The sequence below is a fragment of the Euprymna scolopes genome, chromosome 25 (genome assembly GCF_053919585.1).
Source record: "Euprymna scolopes isolate OS-2025 chromosome 25, ASM5391958v1, whole genome shotgun sequence".
Lineage (NCBI taxonomy): Eukaryota > Metazoa > Mollusca > Cephalopoda > Sepiida > Sepiolidae > Euprymna > Euprymna scolopes.
The window spans coordinates 89380-110898 of record NC_136506.1 but is presented as its reverse complement, the minus strand read 5'-3'; the positions used below and the strand labels follow the sequence as shown (position 1 = coordinate 110898).

Genomic DNA, 21519 nt, shown 5'->3' with positions numbered 1-21519 from the left:
GGCACACGTGATTACAAGGGAATCTGATTTTATCAATTTTGATCCCAACTTTCAGCCACAAAATCATTTTGTAGAACTAGCTGACGGGAGTCGAGTCAATGATATCGTTTTGAAAAGAGGCAATGCGAAAATCTCGCTAAAGAACAATACAGGTGAATAGTGTTTCTGTATTCTAGAAAACGCTTTTCTAATCCCAAAATTTAAACAAAATATATTTTCTGTACAAGCTGCCACAAAACAAGGTGCACATATAAACTTTAGCCCCAATAAATCAAAACTGGTATACCCGAATGGAACTGTATTCGACATTAAAGAAAATAGAAGACTATATTATTTAAATAGCGTAGTCCTATCAAAAACCGCCTACCATGATCTACATACATGGCATAAAATTCTTGGACACTGTAATATTCCTGATATCAAAAAGTTGCCGACTGTAGTTGATGGAATGCAAATACAAACATCAAAAACCTTCAACTGCGACGTCTGTACGCAAGGGAAAATGACAAACTATCAAAGCAAGATATTAGAAAAAAAAATCCTATCAATGGTGCATTGTGACTTGAACGGTCCCGTCGAACCGATGGCCAGAGAACATTATAGATATGTGTTGAATTTCGTAGATGACCATTCAGGTTTAATAATGGTTTATTTTTTAAAGAATAAATCTGATACCCTGCTAGCAACTAAGAAATATCTAGCCGACATGGCCCCCTACGGTGAAATCAAGTGTATTCGCTTTGACAACGGTACTAAATTTACCAATAAAGACTTTGAATTTTTACTAATTAACCATCATATCAGGCATGAAACATCAGCTCCTAGATCGCCACACCAAAACGGGACTGCTGGACGTGCGTGGCGGACACTTTTTGAAATGGCAAGATGCCTACTCATTGAATCAAAACTCCCTAAAAACCTCTGGATGTATGCACTTATGGCGGCAGCCTATATACGCAACAGGTGTTTTAACAAAACATTATCTAAAACTCCATATGAATCTTTCTGCGGTAAAAAAAAAAAAAAAATTAAGCAGAATGCATATATTTAGTTCAACTTGCTTCGCATATATAGAGAAAAAGAGTAAATTGAATATTAAAGCTGACAGAGGTATATTTCTTGGATACGATAAAAACAGTCCAGCCAATTTAATATTTTTTCCCGAAAAAAAAAATAAAATAAAAAGAATCCGGTGTGTAAAATTCACAGACACGTTTAATTTTAAAGACGAAAACCCGTCATATGAAGAGGATGGAATTATATTACCTCAAATAATTAGAACAAACGAAAACAATAAAAATGACGGAGACGAGAGTGTCCATGATGATGATGATGATGATGATGATGATGATGATGATGATGATAAAGTCGAGATATCCCGAAAGAAATAGAAGACGACCCGATTTTTTTGTGGTCGACAATATAAAGGATTATCAAATCGACTATTGCTGTTCAATGGAAAATGCGCCAAAAAGCTTCAACGAAGCAATTAATTCAGAACAGTGTGATGAATGGAAAATTGCCATGAAAAAAGAAATAGATGCCTTAACCGAAAATGATACCTATACGGTAGTGCCTCTCCCAAGAGATAAACATGTTATTTCTACCAGGTGGGTCTTTACAAAAAAGAGTACAGCATCAGGCGTAGAACAGTACAAAGCAAGATTTGTTGCTAAGGGGTGCTCTCAGATTTACAGTAAAGAATACTTTTCTACGTTTTCGCCGACCACAAACCTAACGACAATCAGAGTTTTACTGCAAGTCGCATCACAATATGACCTAAACATCCATCAAATGGACGTAAAAAAAATGCTTATTTGAATGCCCCAATAGACTGTGAAATTTATATTACCCCTCCAGAGGGATTTATAATGAAAAATAAAAATAGCGTGTGGCGACTTAATAAGTCATTATATGGTCTAAAGCAGAATGCTCAGTGTTGGAACACAGTGTTCCATGATTATATTATTAAACAACAATTTAGACAATGCGCTGTAGACCCCTGCTTATATACCCAACACAAAGACGATAAACTACTGATTTTGGTTTTGTGGGTCGAAGATATTTTAATCGCATCAAATTTTGACATAATGTTGACTGATGTTAAGAACAAATTAAGTAAAAGATTCAAAACGACCGATCTTGGCAAAATATCCTGGTTTCTGGGGATAGAATTTACTCAAAGCAAAGGACTTGTTACGATGACTCAATCGAGGTACATCGACGAAATACTATTAAAATTTGGAATGGGAGAGTGCAAGAAACTCTCTACACCGGTCGAAAATGATATTAATAAAAAGTATACACACAGAATCTGAAATAATAAATGACACACAATATCGCGAAATTATAGGTAGTCTTATATATTTGATGACTGCAACCAGGCCCGACATATGCTATACAGTAACGAAACTGTCACAAAAATTATCACGACCGACAATGAAGGATTTAAACAGAGCTAAACAAGTCCTACGTTATTTAAAAGGAACTAAGAAGCAGAAGTTAGTATTTAGAAAATCAATAAATCTTCTAAAATTAGAAGGTTTTTCGGATTCAGACTGGGCAAACGACGAGGATCGCAAGAGTGTATCTGGATATTGTTTCAGACTCTCAGAAAATGGGCCTATTATTTCATGGAAATCTAAAAAGCAATGGATTGTATCTCTCTCTACGTGTGAAGCAGAATTTATCGCGATCACACACACGACTCAGGAAGCACTCTACCTTAAAAATATCCTGAAGACTATTTTAGAGCCAGAATTGATTACAAGCCCCGTGGTAATTAATTGTGATAATCAAGCCAGTATAGTCTTAGCACAGAGCACGGTGATCAACCAAAGATCCAGGCATATGGATATAAAATGCCATTTCGTAGAAAACGAGATAAAGCTACAACGTTTTTTCTCAAAACTTGTTGGTGAATTCGACTGAATATTTTTTTTCTTTCACTGCCCTGTATGTATATAGATTTCTATATATTAAAAATACAGACCAGCAAAGTTCCACTTATGAGAAGGCTATTACTCTTTTGCATGAATATTAGCGGAAACCCCTAGGGATAATGCTCAGTATATAGATTTCTATATATAAAAAAAAAAATTTTTAAATGGTCCTGGACAAGACGTTAAACTGTATCCATTTTATTTGTATTAACACTTTAACCTACTAATGCGTATCTAATACTTTTGCTTAAAAAAAATCTTTGTAATTTTCCTTTTTGACATTTGAACACAATTAAAAATGGCGTCTTTTTAAATGCTAAAATTCTAAGATCCAAATGATTTCTAATTTTTATGTCTAAGTAAATATAAAAATATATATTTATTTTTTAGCAGAACAAACACAAGGGACTTCCCCATTATAAAAAAATAGGGAGGATGTTGCAATATTATGGATTTATAATGGGGGTATGATCCCACACAGTCGGACGATTCTATTTATAAAAGATGCTGCTAAGAACTGACGAATCAAATTAACTACGTTCTGCTACCAACCAATCAGAAACCAGAATTGCTTCATAAATATTAAACCTTTTCTGGAGCAATTTCACATGTTCTTTCCCGGGTTTCGACACGGTAAGAATATTTTGTTCTGTGGAACTGTCTACTACAAACAAGTCCCCTCCCAGGACTTGTGTGTAACAGCGAACCATCTGAAACTGTTCTGAAACTCAAAATGGCTTACACTTCTAGAGTTTCCAAGCTTACTTCGGAGACATACGGATAGCAAAATGCTATTTTATTATATAAAATACTAGTTAATAACAGATCTTTTATTGGTAGTAAGACAGAGCATTGCTAGGCTAATTTACATTTTTTCATAATCTTTACTGATTTATAGCTCGTACGTACTAAATATTTGTGATATTTTGTGATATTTTGTGACAAATATCCTACTTATTATTTTCCTGCGAGAGTAAATAACTACGGTGAATGTATGTATGCATTAGTTTTTGTTGTAATGGATATGAGTACATCCGGTGTTTTTTCTTTCTTGCAATATTAAGCCACAAATAATGACCGGTAGAACCACTTGAGGAAGACATCAAAATATACGCAAGCCTCCCGCTAGAAATACCCGCTTCGACTACGACACTCGTTCCGTACGGCAAAACCACTCAGCGATTTCAAATGGCAGTTAAATAGGATGGTTGGGAGAAAAAAAAACAAAAAAAGAAAACACAAAAATTGACGGATAGAATTACTACTGTAGTTAATCCTCCTCATAATTTTCTCTCTCAACTTCCAGCACGCGTTTGTCTCATCACCTCTGTCAACAGGCGTTTTATAGAAAATTAACTGACTGCATTCAATTTGCATATGTGTGCAGTGGACGGTATGATCTCGTGCGATTCCACGAGACGACAGCTTATAAAGCCACAGCCACCACTTGCTCTCTCTCTCGTTCTCTCTCTCTCTCTCTCTCTCTCTTTCTCTCACTATCAGATCCCACATGAAGGGAAGTCGTATAGCCACCCAAGGCATACACACGTGGGCGCTTGCTTCTTTGATTATTAAGTCCAATTCTACACTCTCCCCCCTCGGTCTCAAAATTACACATGTGGCACTGTGGATGTGGTCGTTTTATGACGTGACCGTCTAGGGGAGCGATATAACTCCCCATTGGGGAGATTAAGATCCCCTAAAATCCTGAGTAAGGCCGTATAAATATGCTGAGATTATCTTTTAAACGTTGATTGAATCCCGGACAACGGCGGGTGACCTATCAAAGGGGATGAATTTATTGTGTTTTGTAAAAACAGACATATATTTTATTGTTTGAGGAATATGACAGGAAATGTCAGATTAATGTGGAATGAAATCACACATTTGTTGGCCTGATGAACACCTGCACAGGCTGTCTGGCTTCTGAGTGCGGAAAAGTGACAATGTTGACCTTTTGGAGCGTGTGAATAGGAATTGAGTTTTGATCCCAGATTCGCAGGCTATTGACGGCCTGCTGAGGTGCACACACGCAAAAGGATTTGGGGATCCCCCAAAAGACGTTTTGGATTCTGATTGGTAAGAAAGATTACCCCAACCTTCCCTTTCCCTTGGTTTATAAGCGCATGCCTGTGCCGAAATTAGCAAACTGAAGCAAACTCTCGAGAGAAACACATGCTCTCGGATCCTCCACTCGTCTACGAAACGCCTGAACTCCCCACTGAAGAAGGCCGTCATTGTCCGTGAGGATCTCTTCAGGCGGCCTCCTTTCGTAAAATATGGTCTCGAATTCACGGATGACACTGAAGGAATCCTGTCTTATTAATGGGCGTCAGATCGCAACATCGTCAGTCCACAATCAATCGAGGTAAGGACGTGCTGGCTGCCGTAGTAGGTTATGTCCATACCCAGTCAGCTCCAAGCCGTGTCTCCTCCTAGCCAACCTTTCCACCATGTAGCCGGGGCGAGTTCGATCTACAGGCATGTTTGGCATTCCTTGACTACCGCTTTCACAGCAATTTTGGGAACCGACATATTCGCCAACTGCACAAAATAATATGTCCGTCTCACTCCGGGGTCCCCACTGTTGTGGTGTATCTTCCTGGTTTTGTTCGCCGCCTCAATAGATACAGCACATAGTAATAGTACTGACTCAGCTTCCTTCTTCATGGCGTCATATCATCTCTATGGCACCCGAGTGAGCCTATCAGAAAGATTGCAATTTGAAGTGACCAGTACCGCATACACAGAAAGGTTGTACTCAGTTACCAGCTTTCTTACCATCTCCAACCTCCGTCTAATCAGCATCTCGGTGGCTGTCTTGGTGCGCACCCTGGTCTTGCTTGTCAGCGTTTCCGATATCCACTGGTACACGCATAGCGAATCAGTGTGAATGCGTAATTGCCTGACTTTCTACTGGAGTGCCATGTTGATGCCTTTTATCACCGCATCGAGCTCTGCCATGTTGATATAAGCAGCGTCATTCGCTGGTTGCAACCAGCAGGCGTCCTCAATCGCAGCCCCATTCTTCTCTAACAGCACGCCAATCGCCAGAGGGCTCGCATTCACCCACACGTTCAGTTCGTCTCCCAGCACGCACCAGTCTTTTTTTTCTTTTTTTTTTGGGGGGGGGGGCGGGGTTATCCTGCTTTAACCTTGCACTGGTCTTTTTCACTATGCGAAACAACAGATCATCTGCTGTTTCATCCCAGCCTTTCGTTAGTGCGTTTGCCCTCCTCTTTATGATGCCTGTTATCGCACGAGTCCATCCACACACTGGTAGGTACCCCACAAGTTTTTCACACAGAGAGAATACAGATCGCCTCGTGAAGACATCGGACACTTCAGTAACAGCAGTTCCGCGGCGCCTCGACGTTAGCCGAATTTCCAGTTCTTGTGGGAATGTTCACAGCGCCCACCCCGTAACATGTCCGCGTCTCTCCGCTGATGATAGTCACTCTGACATTCTTCTTCTTCCAAGTGCAGCAGAGGTCCACGCACACTATGGTCCGAGAGCACCCATAATCGAGGAGTGTTGAGCCAATGTCTCGTTTGTATAGACCTGAATGGTCGACAGTGGCTCGCCTAATTTCTTCTTGGGGAAGAGGTCGACGCTGGTACCTTGTCCCCCACTCCGTTTCGCACACAATCCCGGACTATATAACCAGTCTCATTTACCGGTAGCAGCGAACAGCTGTTAGTTGCCGCCGGCAGTCCCTCACAATGTGGTCATGGCCATTGCACTTATAACACACGACTTCACCACGCGAGTCGGACTCTTAAACGGTCTAGCATCACTGTAGCGACTACCGGTTCTCTCATATCATAGGTATTCTTCATCATGGTCCTGGCCTGATCTACCAGGTCATTAAGGGACAACGAAACTAAGCTTGGGCTATCTCGCAGGAGTTGCTTTGCTCCGGTTGGGAGCCCTGGCAGAAATTTGTTCAGGTAGCTGACCGAAAACACCGTCCACTTCGTCAGCTCGGCCAGATACACGTCGACGGTTTCGCCTGGACGTAAAGTTCTAGCCTCAAATTGCCCCCAAGCAGTTGTGGGGTCGATAGCAAACGTCTTGTATAGTTCTATCTGGATTCTCTTATAATCCTGTTTTTCCTCAGGACTAAGCTGTTGATACACCGCGAAAGCCCTGCTGGACAGACGTGGAGGAATCACGTGTTCGATTCTTTTCTCGCTAGACAACAGGCAATGCAGTTCCATCTTTTCCACCCAGTCGTGCCGTCGTCGAGCCATCGAATTCTGATATTAATGTAAGGTTGAACTTCCCCCCCCCATTATGCCGAAATAGCTTTCAGTTAAATGGGATGGTATTTTGTGAGAAAAAAAAATAAAACAACACAAAAGTTCACGGATAAAATTCATCACTGTATTCCCTCTTCCTCACAATTTTCTCTCTCAACTTCCAATACGCGTCTGTCACCTCATCTCTGCCAACAGACGTATTATTTAAAAAAAATGACTGCATTTCATTTGCATATGTGTGCGGTGGGCGGTATAATCTCGTGCGTTCCGCACCTTATAAAACCACGGCCGCCATTTTTAATCTCTTTCTCTCTCTCAGCTCCCAATTGAAAGTAAGTCATATAGCCATAGAAGGCACACACATACGTGAGCGCTTGCTTCTTTGATTGCTACATTCAACTCTACACAAATGAGAGACTCAACCATAATTACTGTGTACTTCTGATTTCTGCCCATCATCCACTGCTTTTATAAACCTATAAGAGACGAACGATTTAATAATTGAAAAGACATTTCTAGTTATACCGCGGTTGGAGATCTTGTATAGTAGAGCTTTATTACATACCCTATCAAAGTTCTTTGATATGTCAAGAGCAATTGCCCTATAAAGAAAACCTCCGTCGGGAGATTCGCTAATCCTATGGGATATAAAGTTAGCACATCTGCTATAGATCTAGTAAAACGGAAACCTTATTGCATTTTATTAAAGAGGTTATTTTTGCTGACTACTTTTCTATTGAGCAGATTCTAACAGCTTACCTATGACGCACAGAAGAGTGATTAATCTGTACTGAGAGGGGATGACCGATCGCCTTAATTTTTGAAGATGGGGCATACTGACCAGGTTTTCCAGGGAAAACACTTCTTAAGACAACGTTTAAACAGCTTTGTAAGTATGGGAGCTTTGATTGAAGTTTTTTCGGCACTATAATTGGAATTCTGTTAGTGCCAGTTGCTTTACCGGAATCAAGGTTTTTAATGAGTTTGGCCACATCATGCACAGATGTTTATATGTCGCATAGCGTGTTTTTAGATACACGAGAAAATACGGCGGCATTGATCTCATAAGCTAAGAATTAGCTGCAAAGTTCTTGGCAAAGTGTTTGGCTTTGTCCAGTGCTGTCGAGATTACCACAGATATCAGGGAATCTTGGTTGACACAACGACACACCTTGATAAACACTATTGCTTCTTATAACAAAATCGATATTTTCTATTCTACAGGTCCTTGAGTGAAGTGAAAATTAAAAGAAATCTCGCTCTTCATTCTTGTGATTTATTCAATTGTCGCATATATATAATTACAGGATTGGTCGGAAATGGGTTATCATCGTCTGTGTTTTCATCCAAGGAGTTGCCGGGATTAGTTCTGCTTTCTCTCAAACGATTACTGTGTTTTTAATCCTGCGTTTCTTCATTGGATTCGGAGGTACCGGATCTTACATCTCTTCATTTGTGCTTGGTAAGTAAAACATATCCCAAACCTATATAATGAACGAAAATCAACCTATTAAGATTGTCGAATTGAATATGATAAATCAGGTTTGAAAACGTTCAAAAATATATTTAAATAACTGTCACCACAATACGATGGCTATGTGATGGTATGTATTAACGCCTTTACTATCAGTGTGACGTGCCTAACGAAGACTCATCTCAGCCGAAAACACTAGTAATTATAATCAGTTCTAATACACATTGATGCAGAACGTTGAATCGCTGATTGCCTAATTTGTAAAAATAGATTTAAAAAATTAACAAAGCAGATTCTCCATTCATTGTAATCAAAATTGTATTCATGCATACACACACATACACACGCAAACATATAGATAGATAGATAGATAGATAGATAGATAGATAGATATTCATACACAAAATATATAGTAAACAAATAGCAAATAACATTCACAGCTAATTGCCGTAAGTATATTTTCAACCTTTACTATCTAGCTCTACTCATGTACCGATTATTTTTAAGTAAATACGTAAAATATATACATAATAGATATATACTTGATATTTCCTTATAATATTACATGTGTAGAGATGAAATAATAATATACCTACTACTAATTTCCCTATAAACTCGTGTAAGTGCTACAAAATTCACATATAATTGCATTATTTAACAAGTCTGAGCTCTCATGTTATTTATTTTTGGCTATATTCCAAATTTAAATAACTATTTACAACTTTGAATAATGAACTTTGGAAATTGATTATACAAGAATTCTTTACATATTAAACACACACACACAAATATATATATATATATATACATACATATGTGCGCACGCGCGCGTACGTGTGTGTGTGTGTGTGTGTGTGTGTGTGTGTGTGTGTGTGTGTGTGTGTGTGTGTGTGTAGCAGGAAGAGCCAACTTTGCCCGGAATTGAATAAGGATGTCTCATCTCGCGATTGTCCGCCACTTTGAAAATGCTTAAATTTTTCTGGCAAATGGTACGGATTTACACAATCATGTTCTACTGCAAATATTATAATAACCATCTATATATTTATATACAATACAGGGGATAAAGTAGGAAACATAGGTCAGTAGTGCTAGGCATATTTATGTAGACCCAAGGTTGGGACCACGGAAGGAAAATACAGAACACTGATTAGGTGTAAGGAAGATATATTAACCAAAATATTACAAGTATATAATAAAGAGTAAGCGGTGATATTCATTACAGGTAGTCGTATATGCTGCGTACTAATAGTATTCCTGATGATTCTTCGGTATTACGAGGGTTATCTCACATTGTAACTGGAAGAGTCATTGATGCCGGTAAGTTTTGGTCTCACAACACATATTCAAGTACGTCCAAGGATGGAGTACTGCTGCTACATCTGGGCAGGAGCTGCTAAAAACAGCCTATCCTGCCTTCATGGTTTAGTGGGGGATGCCCTTTTCTCTTCCCTGCGACCTCTCTCCCACAGAAGAGAAGTTGCGAGCTTGTCTTTGTTTTATCGTTATTTCCATGGCAGGTGCTCGTCTGAGCTCCAATCCCTCGTCCCCCCTCGCCAATCTTTTACGAGAAACACCCGTCCGGCTGAAACTACTGTCAATAATTTTCCCCACTCTTTATCTGAGCCTAAATCCAAACGTAGATTCCATGAGCAAAGAACTGCACGTCAGTGGAACTTTCTGCCGCTTGCCTGTTTCCCACTTGACTACAACTTGGACGTCTTCAAGTCCAACATAAACAAACTCCTGACAAACCGCCCCCTTAAGTAAGACAATTTATCAACCCCCCCAATACTAATGATTACTACAATACTCTCTCATTGATTACTGTACACGCAATAACCCTTATCCCTGAGTGGCCTTCGGGCCTTGATAAGTGGTGACTCCCATGCAAAATAAAAAAAATTCTTTTGACAAGATATAATATGAAGACCTTCTCGAGAAAATTAATTCGTACGATATAATTTGATACATAATATAATTCAATTTGTCTTACCTAAAAGTAAGATTTAAATCGGTCTTGATGGTGGTACACCAAAATAGCACTACATGAATACGGATGTACATTAGGGGTGTATAGTTGGACTTTTATAGTTCATATTCGTAACAAACGCCATCATTGATTTGCCCATGTCCCAGATGAGTATATTTCCTAATGAAACTGAGCTCTCTTCTTAACATACGAATGCAGGAAACGCACTTATATTCAAAGTAATTGTGTAACCTAGGTGATGTGTTGAGCGTCAATTGTTTTGTTAATATTACAATTAAATATTTGCAGTTATCACGGTTGAGGTAAACAAATTACATGAACGTAATTCCAATGTTAGGCAGTCCACAGAAAGAGACTATAAAATCTTCCGTCATTTAAGAATCTCTACAGAAACGGGGTAATGTTTCGACTGTAATAATAGGTACAACTTAAATGTATGTGAATAAACATCTTCTGTCTAGCTAGGTAACATACAAATATCCGTGCATGAGGTCGCCAAGCTAATAAACCAAGATTCCAGTAAAGCAACTGGCCCTGATGGCATCCCAATTATAGTGTTAAAAAAGCTTCAACCAGAACTTGCTCCCATACTTACGAAACTATTTAAGCGCTGCCTTAAGGAGAAGTGCTTTCCGACCCCCTGGTAGACCTCATCAGTTTGCACTGTATTTAAGAATTCAGGTGATAACTCATCTCCCTCTCAGTACAGACCAATAAGTCTCCTGTGTGTTATGAGTATATTGCTGGGATCCATATTAAATAGAGAAATAGTCAACCACCTCAGCAGGAATAACCTTCTTAGTGACACACAATATGGTTTCCGCTCTGCAAGATCTACCGCAGATGTGCCGACGGTTATATACCACAGGATTAGTGAATCTCTTGACAAAGGCTTCCTTTCTAGGGCAATTGCTCTTGACATATCAAAGGCCTTCGACAAGGTATGGCATAAGGGTCCACTTCACAAGGTTTCCAGCTACGGTATAACTGGAAATGTTTTCTCAATCATTAAATCATTTCTCTCCGATAGGTTCATAAGAGTAGTGGTAGGTGGACAAAAATCGGAGGCCTGCAATATAAATGCTGGAGTCCCTCAGGGGTCAATCCTGTGCCCAACTCTCTTCCTGATCTACATCAATGACCTCCCTAAACATATACTTAAATCATTCGTTGACATCTATGCTGATGACACGACCATCTACGGCAACACATCAAAGGCTGTAAATGACAAAGTTCTCTCGGATTCTCTCTCATCTGATCTCGAGCGCGTGGTTCAGTGGGGGAAGATGTGGCTGACTACCTTTAATGCATCCAAAACCAAACTCTTATCCTTACATCATCGACGCTCTGATCCCCATCTGGCATCAATTGTGATGGATGGCTCTCGTCTGGGTGAGGCCCCGTGTTTTGATAAGCTTCTGGGTTTGACCTTTATTCCTGATCTGAAATGGAACAAGTACATCGTCTGTTGCCAAGGTCGCTGGAAAGATGGTGGGATCCTTCTACCGCTCCAGAAGATATATCACTACTGATGCAATTCTTTATCTATATAAAAGCCAAGTACGTCCAAGGATGGAATACTGTTGCCATATCTGGGCAGGAGCTGCCAAAAACAGCCTACCATGCCTTGACAGAGTACAAAATAGACTTCGTGCTTTAGTGGGGGATGACCTTTTCTCTACCCTGCAACCTCTCTCCCACAGAAGAGACGTTGCGAGCCTATCCTTGTTTTATCGTTATTTTCATGGCAGGTGCTCGTCTGAATTCCAATCCCTGGTCCCCCCCCTCGCCAATCTTTCACGAAAAACACCCGTCTAGCTGAATCCACTGTGAAAAATTTCCCCCACTCTATATCTGTGCCTAAATCAAAACGCGGATTCCATGAACAAAGCTTCTTTCTTAGAACTGCACGCCTGTGGAACTCTGTTCCGTCTTCCTGCTTCCCTCCGGACTACAACTTGGATGTCTTCAAGTCCAATGTTAACAAATTCCTAATGAACCGCCCCCCTAATAAAACACTTCATCAAATCTCCACACTAACGTAATGTACTTGCAATAACCCTTATCCCTGAGTGGCTTCTGGGCCTTGATAAGTGGTGATCACTGTGTAAAAAATAAAAAGTCTACCTCCGCATTAGGAACCAACTATAAATCTTTACCCTAATCACAGTGGATGTGTGTGTTGTTTTGGATGAATAAAAATTAAAACCATTTCTTCTTTTGAAACTTAATTTAAATACTATTTTAAATTCATATATTCTTGATTAAATATTTGGTCACCGCTCGTAAGCATATAATAATAGCTAAAATTTGGTAGACATCCATGAATTTGTGCAGCATGTGGGGTTTTGTCACAAACAAAAAGAATAAAAAATGGTTGCTGACTCTAATTTTATGTTGCGGGTTTCGTGAAGTAATGCGATTTCTCGTTGCCTCATATGCAAATGAGATGCTGCCAGCTGTAACACAGAGCCTGTTATATCAGAGACGGGCGAATTTTGATTCGTCACTTGGACACAAATGTGACGAATTTAACCAGGAAATCATGTTAGTTGAAAGTATTTCGAGGAAACTGAGAAAATGTGCGAACCAGTACGATTAAGCAGTTCAATCCCAAGACCATTTAACGAAGAAAGCGGTGTAGTTGCATGATTTCAAAAGATGAAGTTGGTTGCGAGCGAAGCTGTAAAAGATTGATGGCATAGCAACATTGACTCCGATGTATTTGAAAGAAAATTCCATCGGGGTCTATATGGAAATGGCACAGAAAAATGCAACCAATTCTGAGAGTATTAATAAATTATTAAAAAACATCATTTTAGGAAGGTTATTTAGATACCAATAATAAGCTCAGAATTTACTTCAGGAAAATAAGTAAAGGTGTGCTATTGTGCCAGTAGTAACCCTGTTAATTCTGAAAAGATATCTGAGGGTGAGTTGCCACAAATAGCGGTTATTGTAAACGGAAAGAGAGCTAGAACCCTTGTTTGTACCGACTGTACTACTTTTTTTATTATTTTGGAGAGGCCGAACGTAGCACATTGACTTGCCGTACTCTCTTAAATAAGGAAAGGAATAAATTACCATAGTTAAATGAGCTAAACAAACGGAGAAATGAAAAGTGTGACTTAAAGAAGTCAGTTAACTTTTATGTTCATTCGAGTAGTATCTCTACCACCTCACGCCTCAAAAATGTATCCTGAAAAACAAAATTGGAATTTAAAAAATTAACGACTAAAGATGTGTAATGTTTTTATTAATGAATAATCAAAAGTGCAAATAAATAAAAGTCTTCATAGACATGTATGAGACGATTTACATGATTTTACGTGATGGTCTTATACACTTTTTCCGCTCTTCTCGTCGCCACTGTTTTGCCTTGTGGCCGTTGCCTGGTTCTTTTCTTTTAATTCGTAATCAGTGTTGCTAGATGAATAAAACTTCTTTAATACAGGAAAAACACAAGAAAATGTCCGCTGAGTTTTCTTCAATATTTTATATAAAGAGAATGGACTTAGGAGAGAGGGACTAATGTAAGCCTAATAATTATTTACTTCCTAAACTTTACTGTCTATCTTAAGAAATGAGTGCCACAGACGGAGTGATATAGAAGCAATATTCGCTAAAATTATCAGTGTCCTACAACATGGGCTTGTCCAGTTTACGTCGCTTCTCGAGAGCGACTGATTTGAAACCCTTAGTTTTCACTCGCTTGAAAATGTGAAATCATTCTTCCTTTGTTATTGTTCGACTCCTGTTTTGTCAATTGCGCTCGACTTCTTTTCCTTGCCTCAAATCAAGGCCAACGGTCTTTGGGAACGATTTTCTTTGCAGATAAGCTTAGTCTAATATTCATTAGATGTGATCTTGTATGAATTCATACGACCTAACTTATTTTAAATTTGTTTTTAATGTTTCACTTATGAGCAGGTTTGTTAAAACGTATAATTACCACACACAAGGCATGTCGTCATTGAAGCATTGGGAATTAATGTGATAGGAGCTAGATATATGGATGGCAACCTTGGTGATGAGTTTAGTGTCAAGATTTTTTATTCGTATTACATTTACATATTTGCATCTTATTACTGTCGAGGTAAACAAATAGCAGACAGGTAATTCTAAAAGTAAGCAGTCCAGGGATATAGGCTCTTAGATTAGAAAATATTCCGCCATTTAGGAATCTCTACAGAAACGGGGTTTTGTTTTATTGCTAGTCGTAGAGTATTTCGAATCTTAGGGTATTTCTGTGGAGGTGGTACAACTGCAGTATGTTCATTGAAGCAGTTTCCGTGGAATTATTTGTAAAACAACCACAAGTATTAAGTATTACAATGATGCAATTGAAGGCGGAACTTGGCATATAGTTCAGGAACAAGTAGGTTTAAAATTTATTTTTGTCTATCCCTGATACAGAGTATGATGCAGAAATGACAAGAGTACTTTCAGCATAGAGGTAAGTAATTATTTTATAAAAAAAAGTTTTCTTACCTGGTAAACGGCGTCTACTTTATATTTTGTTTTGCATTCTTATGCAGCAATGAAATAAGAACATATTATTTGAAAATCACCCCTTCTCAGGTACATGCTATCATAAAAAACCTAGACACCTCAAAAGCATGTGGACCAGATCTCATCCCGGCTGTGCTATTAAAAAAATGATCTGTCGAGGTTGCTCCAGTTCTGTCCAAACTTTACAATAAATGCCTTAACGAATCTTGTTTTCCCGACTGCTGGAAAACCGCCTCTGTGGTACCAGTCTTCAAGAATTCTGGTGAAAGAACTGACCCACTAAATTATCGCTCCATTAGCCTCCTCCCGCTTTTCGCCAAAATATTTGAGTCCTTAGTTAATCAAGCCCTAGTCCAGCACCTAACAGCTGCTAAACTCCTGACTGACAAACAATATGGATTCAGGCAAGCCCGTTCAACAGCAGATATCTTAACTGTAGTTTTTGAACGTATATACCGTTCATTGGATAAAACAGGGGAGGGTAGAGCGGTGGCCCTTGATATATCTAAGGCTTTTGACAGGGTATGGCATGATGGTCTTCTAAGGAAAATTAGATTATATGGAATCACTGGAAGAATTCATAATGTAATTAAATCCTTCTTAAGTAATAGAAAAATCAAAGTTGTCCTCGACGGACATACATCCAAACAATATGACATAAATGCGGGAGTACCTCAGGGGTCTATCCTTGGACCTCTATTATTCCTGATATTCATAAACGACCTCCCTGATAATATTGTTTCGGAGATGGGTATATTTGCCGATGACACCACTCTCTATAACAGATATGAGGGGAAAACAAATGAACACATATCCAAGAAAATGGCAGAAACACTAGATGATGACCTCCAATCCGTAGTGGAATGGGGACAAAAATGGTTGGTCACATTCAATGCTGCTAAGACTAAGCTTGTTTCCTTCAATAACTACAAGAAACCTTCTCTACCACCAATAGCAATGGCCAAGAACACATTGCCTGAAAGTACTTCTTTTAAACTCCTCGGCCTAACGTTTACAGGGAATATGAACTGGAATAGATACATTGAGAGCATTGCCAAGGCTGCTGCAAGGAAGGTTGGCTCCCTCTACCGTGCTAGAAAACTACTTACGCCTGCCAGTATCCTATACCTCTATAAGGACACCCTTCGCCCATGTATGGAGTACTGTTGTCACATCTGGGCTGGTGCATCTGCTGCTTGTCTCTCGCTCCTGGACAGGGTTCAAAAAAGAGTCGCCAACCTGATAGGTCCTGAACTGTCATCTAGGCTTCAACCTCTGTCCCATCGACGAGATGTTGCATCCCTCTGCCTGTTCTACAAATACTTTAATGGTGAATGCTCTGACGAACTGCAAACACTTGTACCTCCCCGACGTAACTACCCCCGACAAACCCGACAAACTACTAAGTCTCATCCCTTTACAGTAGAGATCCCTAGGTGCAAGAAAGCCTTTTACTCCAATAGTTTCTTCCCCAGAACTGCGGGTCTTTGGAACTCCCTTCCGGGATTCTGCTTTCCCAACTGCAATGATATGCAGAAGTTCAAGTGTAATGTTAACAAACATCTTTCTACTCTTCTCCCTTCATAATGACCCCGCTAATTAATTCCCTAATAGTAGCCCCCTGCTTCAAAGTGGCACTGTGCCTTGTTTGGGGTGAAAATTGAATAAAAAAAAAATATTAGCCTGTTCGTGATTCAGTATTTTGTGATTGCCATAAAATAAAATTAAAAAAAAAATCAAAAACGATTAAGTAACAAATTTTTAAGTAAATATAATAATATCTGCCATTTTTATTTTGAAGGTATTGAAATTGTTGGAACCAAAAAGCGACCGGTGACTTGTATCGTAACTATGATGTTCTTCGCTGGTGGTTTCTGTTTGCTCACAGCGGCGGGTTATTTTGTAACAAATTGGCGAACTATTGTCCTTATAATATCCACGCCTTCCATTTTATTGAGTTTCATTTATATTTGGTAAGTTAGCGGTTTTTGTCATATTGCAATCATTACCGTAGCTAAGAATGCCATGCTTTCGGTTGAATTATTTGTGTTTGAGTACAACCTAAAGGCTACATCGCTTGATCAGTCACCACCAAACTTGCTCACAATGTTGGTAATTGTCTAATAGAACTTATTTTTTGTTGGGATATCTAACTCAACTTTCAAAGAAACGAAAAATATAAAAGTCACACTTTTGGCAATAACTTCAGTTCTATTCCTCGTAGAGACTCGCTACTTGGTGCATATTTTATCAAATTAAGACCTGCATTTTATATTACCTTGATGTTTTACATTGATCTTGAAAAGTCTGGTCATGTTGAAAATCATTATAGCCTTTCAACACATATTTTTTCCAAATTAGATGCATGTGTCTGATGCTATATAACTTTAAGCATACTCCATAAAATATGGAAAAGTAAATCTCATATAGTATTTGGAAATGTTTAAGTTTTCACGAGACAATATGCATTCTTACAACCGACTTATATTTATACAATAAGTATTTTTTGTCTGCCCATCTATTCATAAAATATAGGCTCCAATACTATTCGGCCGAATTGCATCACATTTGCATGATGTATGCTTTAGAAACTGTGATTATCACTGGAATATAACTTTATCTCAACTGATACTACTACTCTTTCTACTACTACTACTACTACTACTACTACTACTACTAAAAGCACACTTCAACTCCAATATATGGCTAATTTTTACCAAATTTTACATGAAGTATCCTGGTCAGTGATGATGATGATGATGATGATGATGATGATGATAATAATAATAATAATAATAATTTTATGTATTTTATTATATTTTATATTTTGTTTATTATTTGTTTTTAGTTCCTTGTCAGTAAACGTATTAATTGTTATGTCGTATGTAGCCAAAAAATCCCGACATGATTCTTTCTGTGCTCCTAATCCCACCAATGCAAGATGGCATAACTGAACTCCGCTAAGGGCTACATATTTCCTGCTGAACTGCAGTCGTTTAGAATTACGCCTGGATCAGTGAAAGATCTAGAAGGGAAGTTACGAAGGTGCAAACTCTTTTCCATACTAAATGATTAATTTATTTAGGTGGCGTATATCTTTTAATACTCCTAAAAATAAGTTCATGAGAACTTATACTAAGTATATTACTTACGGTGTTTGTGCTGTATTTTTATATCTGTTCATATCATTTATGCATATATGATAGTGCACCATGCCTCACATCTAGATAGGAGCTAAACACTATAGCTGTGACAGAATCACAGGTAAATTAATTGTGGGCTTGGTGTTTCCATAAACATCACAATATGAAATATGTCTCAAATAGATAATAAGCAAGGTGGGATCCTGACGAAATATCTGGGTGTCATGATCGGCAGGTGCTCCCTGGGTAGCCAGCACGTGGGACTCGCTCGTCACTCTGTGAATGTTGGCTCTTTTGATTTTTAATTTCAGAAACGAGAACCTCACAGACACCAATCAGGTAAGTATTCCCTTACATTTCAGATACCAAAATAATATAGATCAAACAGAGTCCATCAAAAATGACTAACATAAACAAAAAACCGAAAGAAAAAATGAACAACAAAAGAGAATAAACTGGTAATAAAATGCTATTATATAAGCCACCCTATAGAACTAGGTTATCGGAAAACGGATGAAACAGTTATAAGACATCTCTACTGACTACCAAACAACAGAATAAATAATCGCAAACTAAGCGAATCTTATTCTCAAGAAAGGTTGGCTTTTAAATCTAGAACAATTGGAAATACAATGAAAGATAAAAGATAGAACAGATCTAGATATACGCTTCAGTGAGATCGCACACATAGAAAATCCAGATATAGAAGACTTGCATAATAAACGCTGCAAACGTAGAGAGCGGTAAACAACACAAATAACTGATAATGAAGCAACTGAAGTGTATCTATTATACAACTTATGAATGAAGTAAAAACAAAACTCCCAAGTAGATGAAATTATAAGCGGAACAGAAAAAGTGTACAAACTCCTCATATACATCCCAACAGATACTTTTACAGACTTAAACGATTAAATTTACGCAGGAACCGAGACAGTAAGTATGACATTTAAAGTCGTAAAAAACAAGAAAGAAAAGGAACTTCAAATACCAGTATGAGAATTCAGACGTGCTGTCACTCACTCACTCACTCACTCATTCACTCACTCACTCATTCACTCACAAACACGCGCGCGCTCGTGCACAAATAAACGAACGTTTATCAATTTTAATTTCCCCGCGCATTTACACAAAAATACGTTCTTCCAGCAACGACATAATTTCAAATACACCCACACGCTTTTCTCACAACAACAAAAGTAAAATGGACATATTTCTGGCGGACGTAGTTGAAGACAGTACCACATGACACCAGCGACTAATGAGAAAATTTAGAAGATTGTCTTTTTAACGCTTTTCAAAAAACCAAATACCAGCAGCAGCAATCTTGTGCTGGAGCCTGTTCAAAAAGTATTTAAACGCAACAAAACATTCTTCTCCCCTCTTTTTTCTTTCTTTCTTCTTATCTTCTCGCTCCGACGTGACACGAGAACATGCCTCTTGTTTTCACCTCATCGTCGTTTTCAAATCTGTCGAAACCATAATCACACACGCCACCCGGGCACCCAAAAAATTACGTCTTTGCACATACGCACCCATTTCCGTGCATTTTTCTATAAGAATTAATAACATCGGACTACTGTCCTCAAGGGACTTTTGAATGAGGCGAACTTCGCCAGTTAAAATACAAACCTTGAAATAAGGACATTATTTTCACAAAAGACTTTTACCTTCTAATCTTATTATCTCAACGAAGGACTTTCATCTACGTTGAACATTCCAATCATAATGATTTCTCAAGAACTCTTACCGATCGAACTTTGCTTGTTCATCTTGTTATTTTTGTTGAAAAAAATAAATGCGGTGCATTATAAACGAAGAGATGTCATTTTGTTTTATTCCTTTTTTTATTATTTTGTTTGGGGCAGAGAAATTTAATTTCACTTAAACTTCTTTTCCCCTACAGACTCGAAACCCCAATTTTTTTTTTTTTTTTTTTTTTTTTTTTTATTCAATTTTCACCCCAAACAAGGCACAGTGCCACTTTGAAGCAGGGGGCTACTATTAGGGAATTAATTAGCGGGGTCATTATGAAGGGAGAAGAGTAGAAAGATGTTTGTTAACATTACACTTGAACTTCTGCATATCATTGCAGTTGGGAAAGCAGAATCCCGGAAGGGAGTTCCAAAGACCCGCAGTTCTGGGGAAGAAACTATTGGAGTAAAAGGCTTTCTTGCACCTAGGGATCTCCACTGTAAAGGGATGAGACTTAGTAGCTTGTCGGGTTTGTCGGGGGTAGTTACGTCGGGGAGGTACAAGTGTTTGCAGTTCGTCAGAGCATTCACCATTAAAGTATTTGTAGAACAGGCAGAGGGATGCAACATCTCGTCGATGGGACAGAGGTTGAAGCCCAGATGACAGTTCAGGACCTATCAGGTTTGCGACTCTTTTTTGAACCCTGTCCAGGAGCGAGAGACAAGCAGCAGATGCACCAGCCCAGATGTGACAACAGTACTCCATACATGGGCGAATGGTTGCCTTATAGAGGTATAGGATACTGGCAGGCGTAAGTAGTTTTCTAGCACGGTAGAGGGAGCCAACCTTCCTTGCAGCAGCCTTGGCAATGCTCTCAATGTATCTATTCCAGTTCATATTCCCTGTAAACGTTAGGCCGAGGAGTTTAAAAGAAGTACTTTCAGGCAATGTGTTCTTGGCCATTGCTATTGGTGGTAGAGAAGGTTTCTTGTAGTTATTGAAGGAAACAAGCTTAGTCTTAGCAGCATTGAATGAGACCAACCATTTTTGTCCCCATTCCACTACGGATTGGAGGTCATCCTCTAGTGTTTCTGCCATTTTCTTGGATATGTGTTCATTTGTTTTCCCCTCATATCTGTTATAGAGAGTGGTGTCATCGGCAAATATACCCATCTCCGAAACAATATTATCAGGGAGGTCGTTTATGAATATCAGGAACAATAGAGGTCCAAGGATAGACCCCTGAGGCACTCCCGCATTTATGTCATATTGTTTGGATGTACGTCCGTCGAGGACAACTTTGATTTTTCTATTACTTAAGAAGGATTTAATTACGTTATGAATTCTTCCAGTGATTCCATATGATCTAATTTTCCTTAGAAGACCATCGTGCCATACCCTGTCAAAAGCCTTAGATATATCAAGGGCCACCGCTCTACCCTCCCCTGTTTTATCCAATGAACGGTATATACGTTCAGAAACTACAGTTAAGATATC

General features: G+C 38.8%; 1 protein-coding gene across 1 annotated transcript in view; it reads left to right on the top strand.

Moving 5' to 3' along the window:
- Window positions 1-21519, top strand: part of LOC145247270 (organic cation transporter protein-like) — a 139378-nt gene that overhangs the window by 86392 nt on the left and 31467 nt on the right. Inside the window, exons 5-6 of the mRNA XM_080108875.1 lie at window positions 8513-8667; window positions 16986-17157. Of these exons, the coding sequence (XP_079965001.1) occupies window positions 8513-8667; window positions 16986-17157 (327 nt within the window). The remainder of the gene's footprint in view (window positions 1-8512; window positions 8668-16985; window positions 17158-21519) is intronic.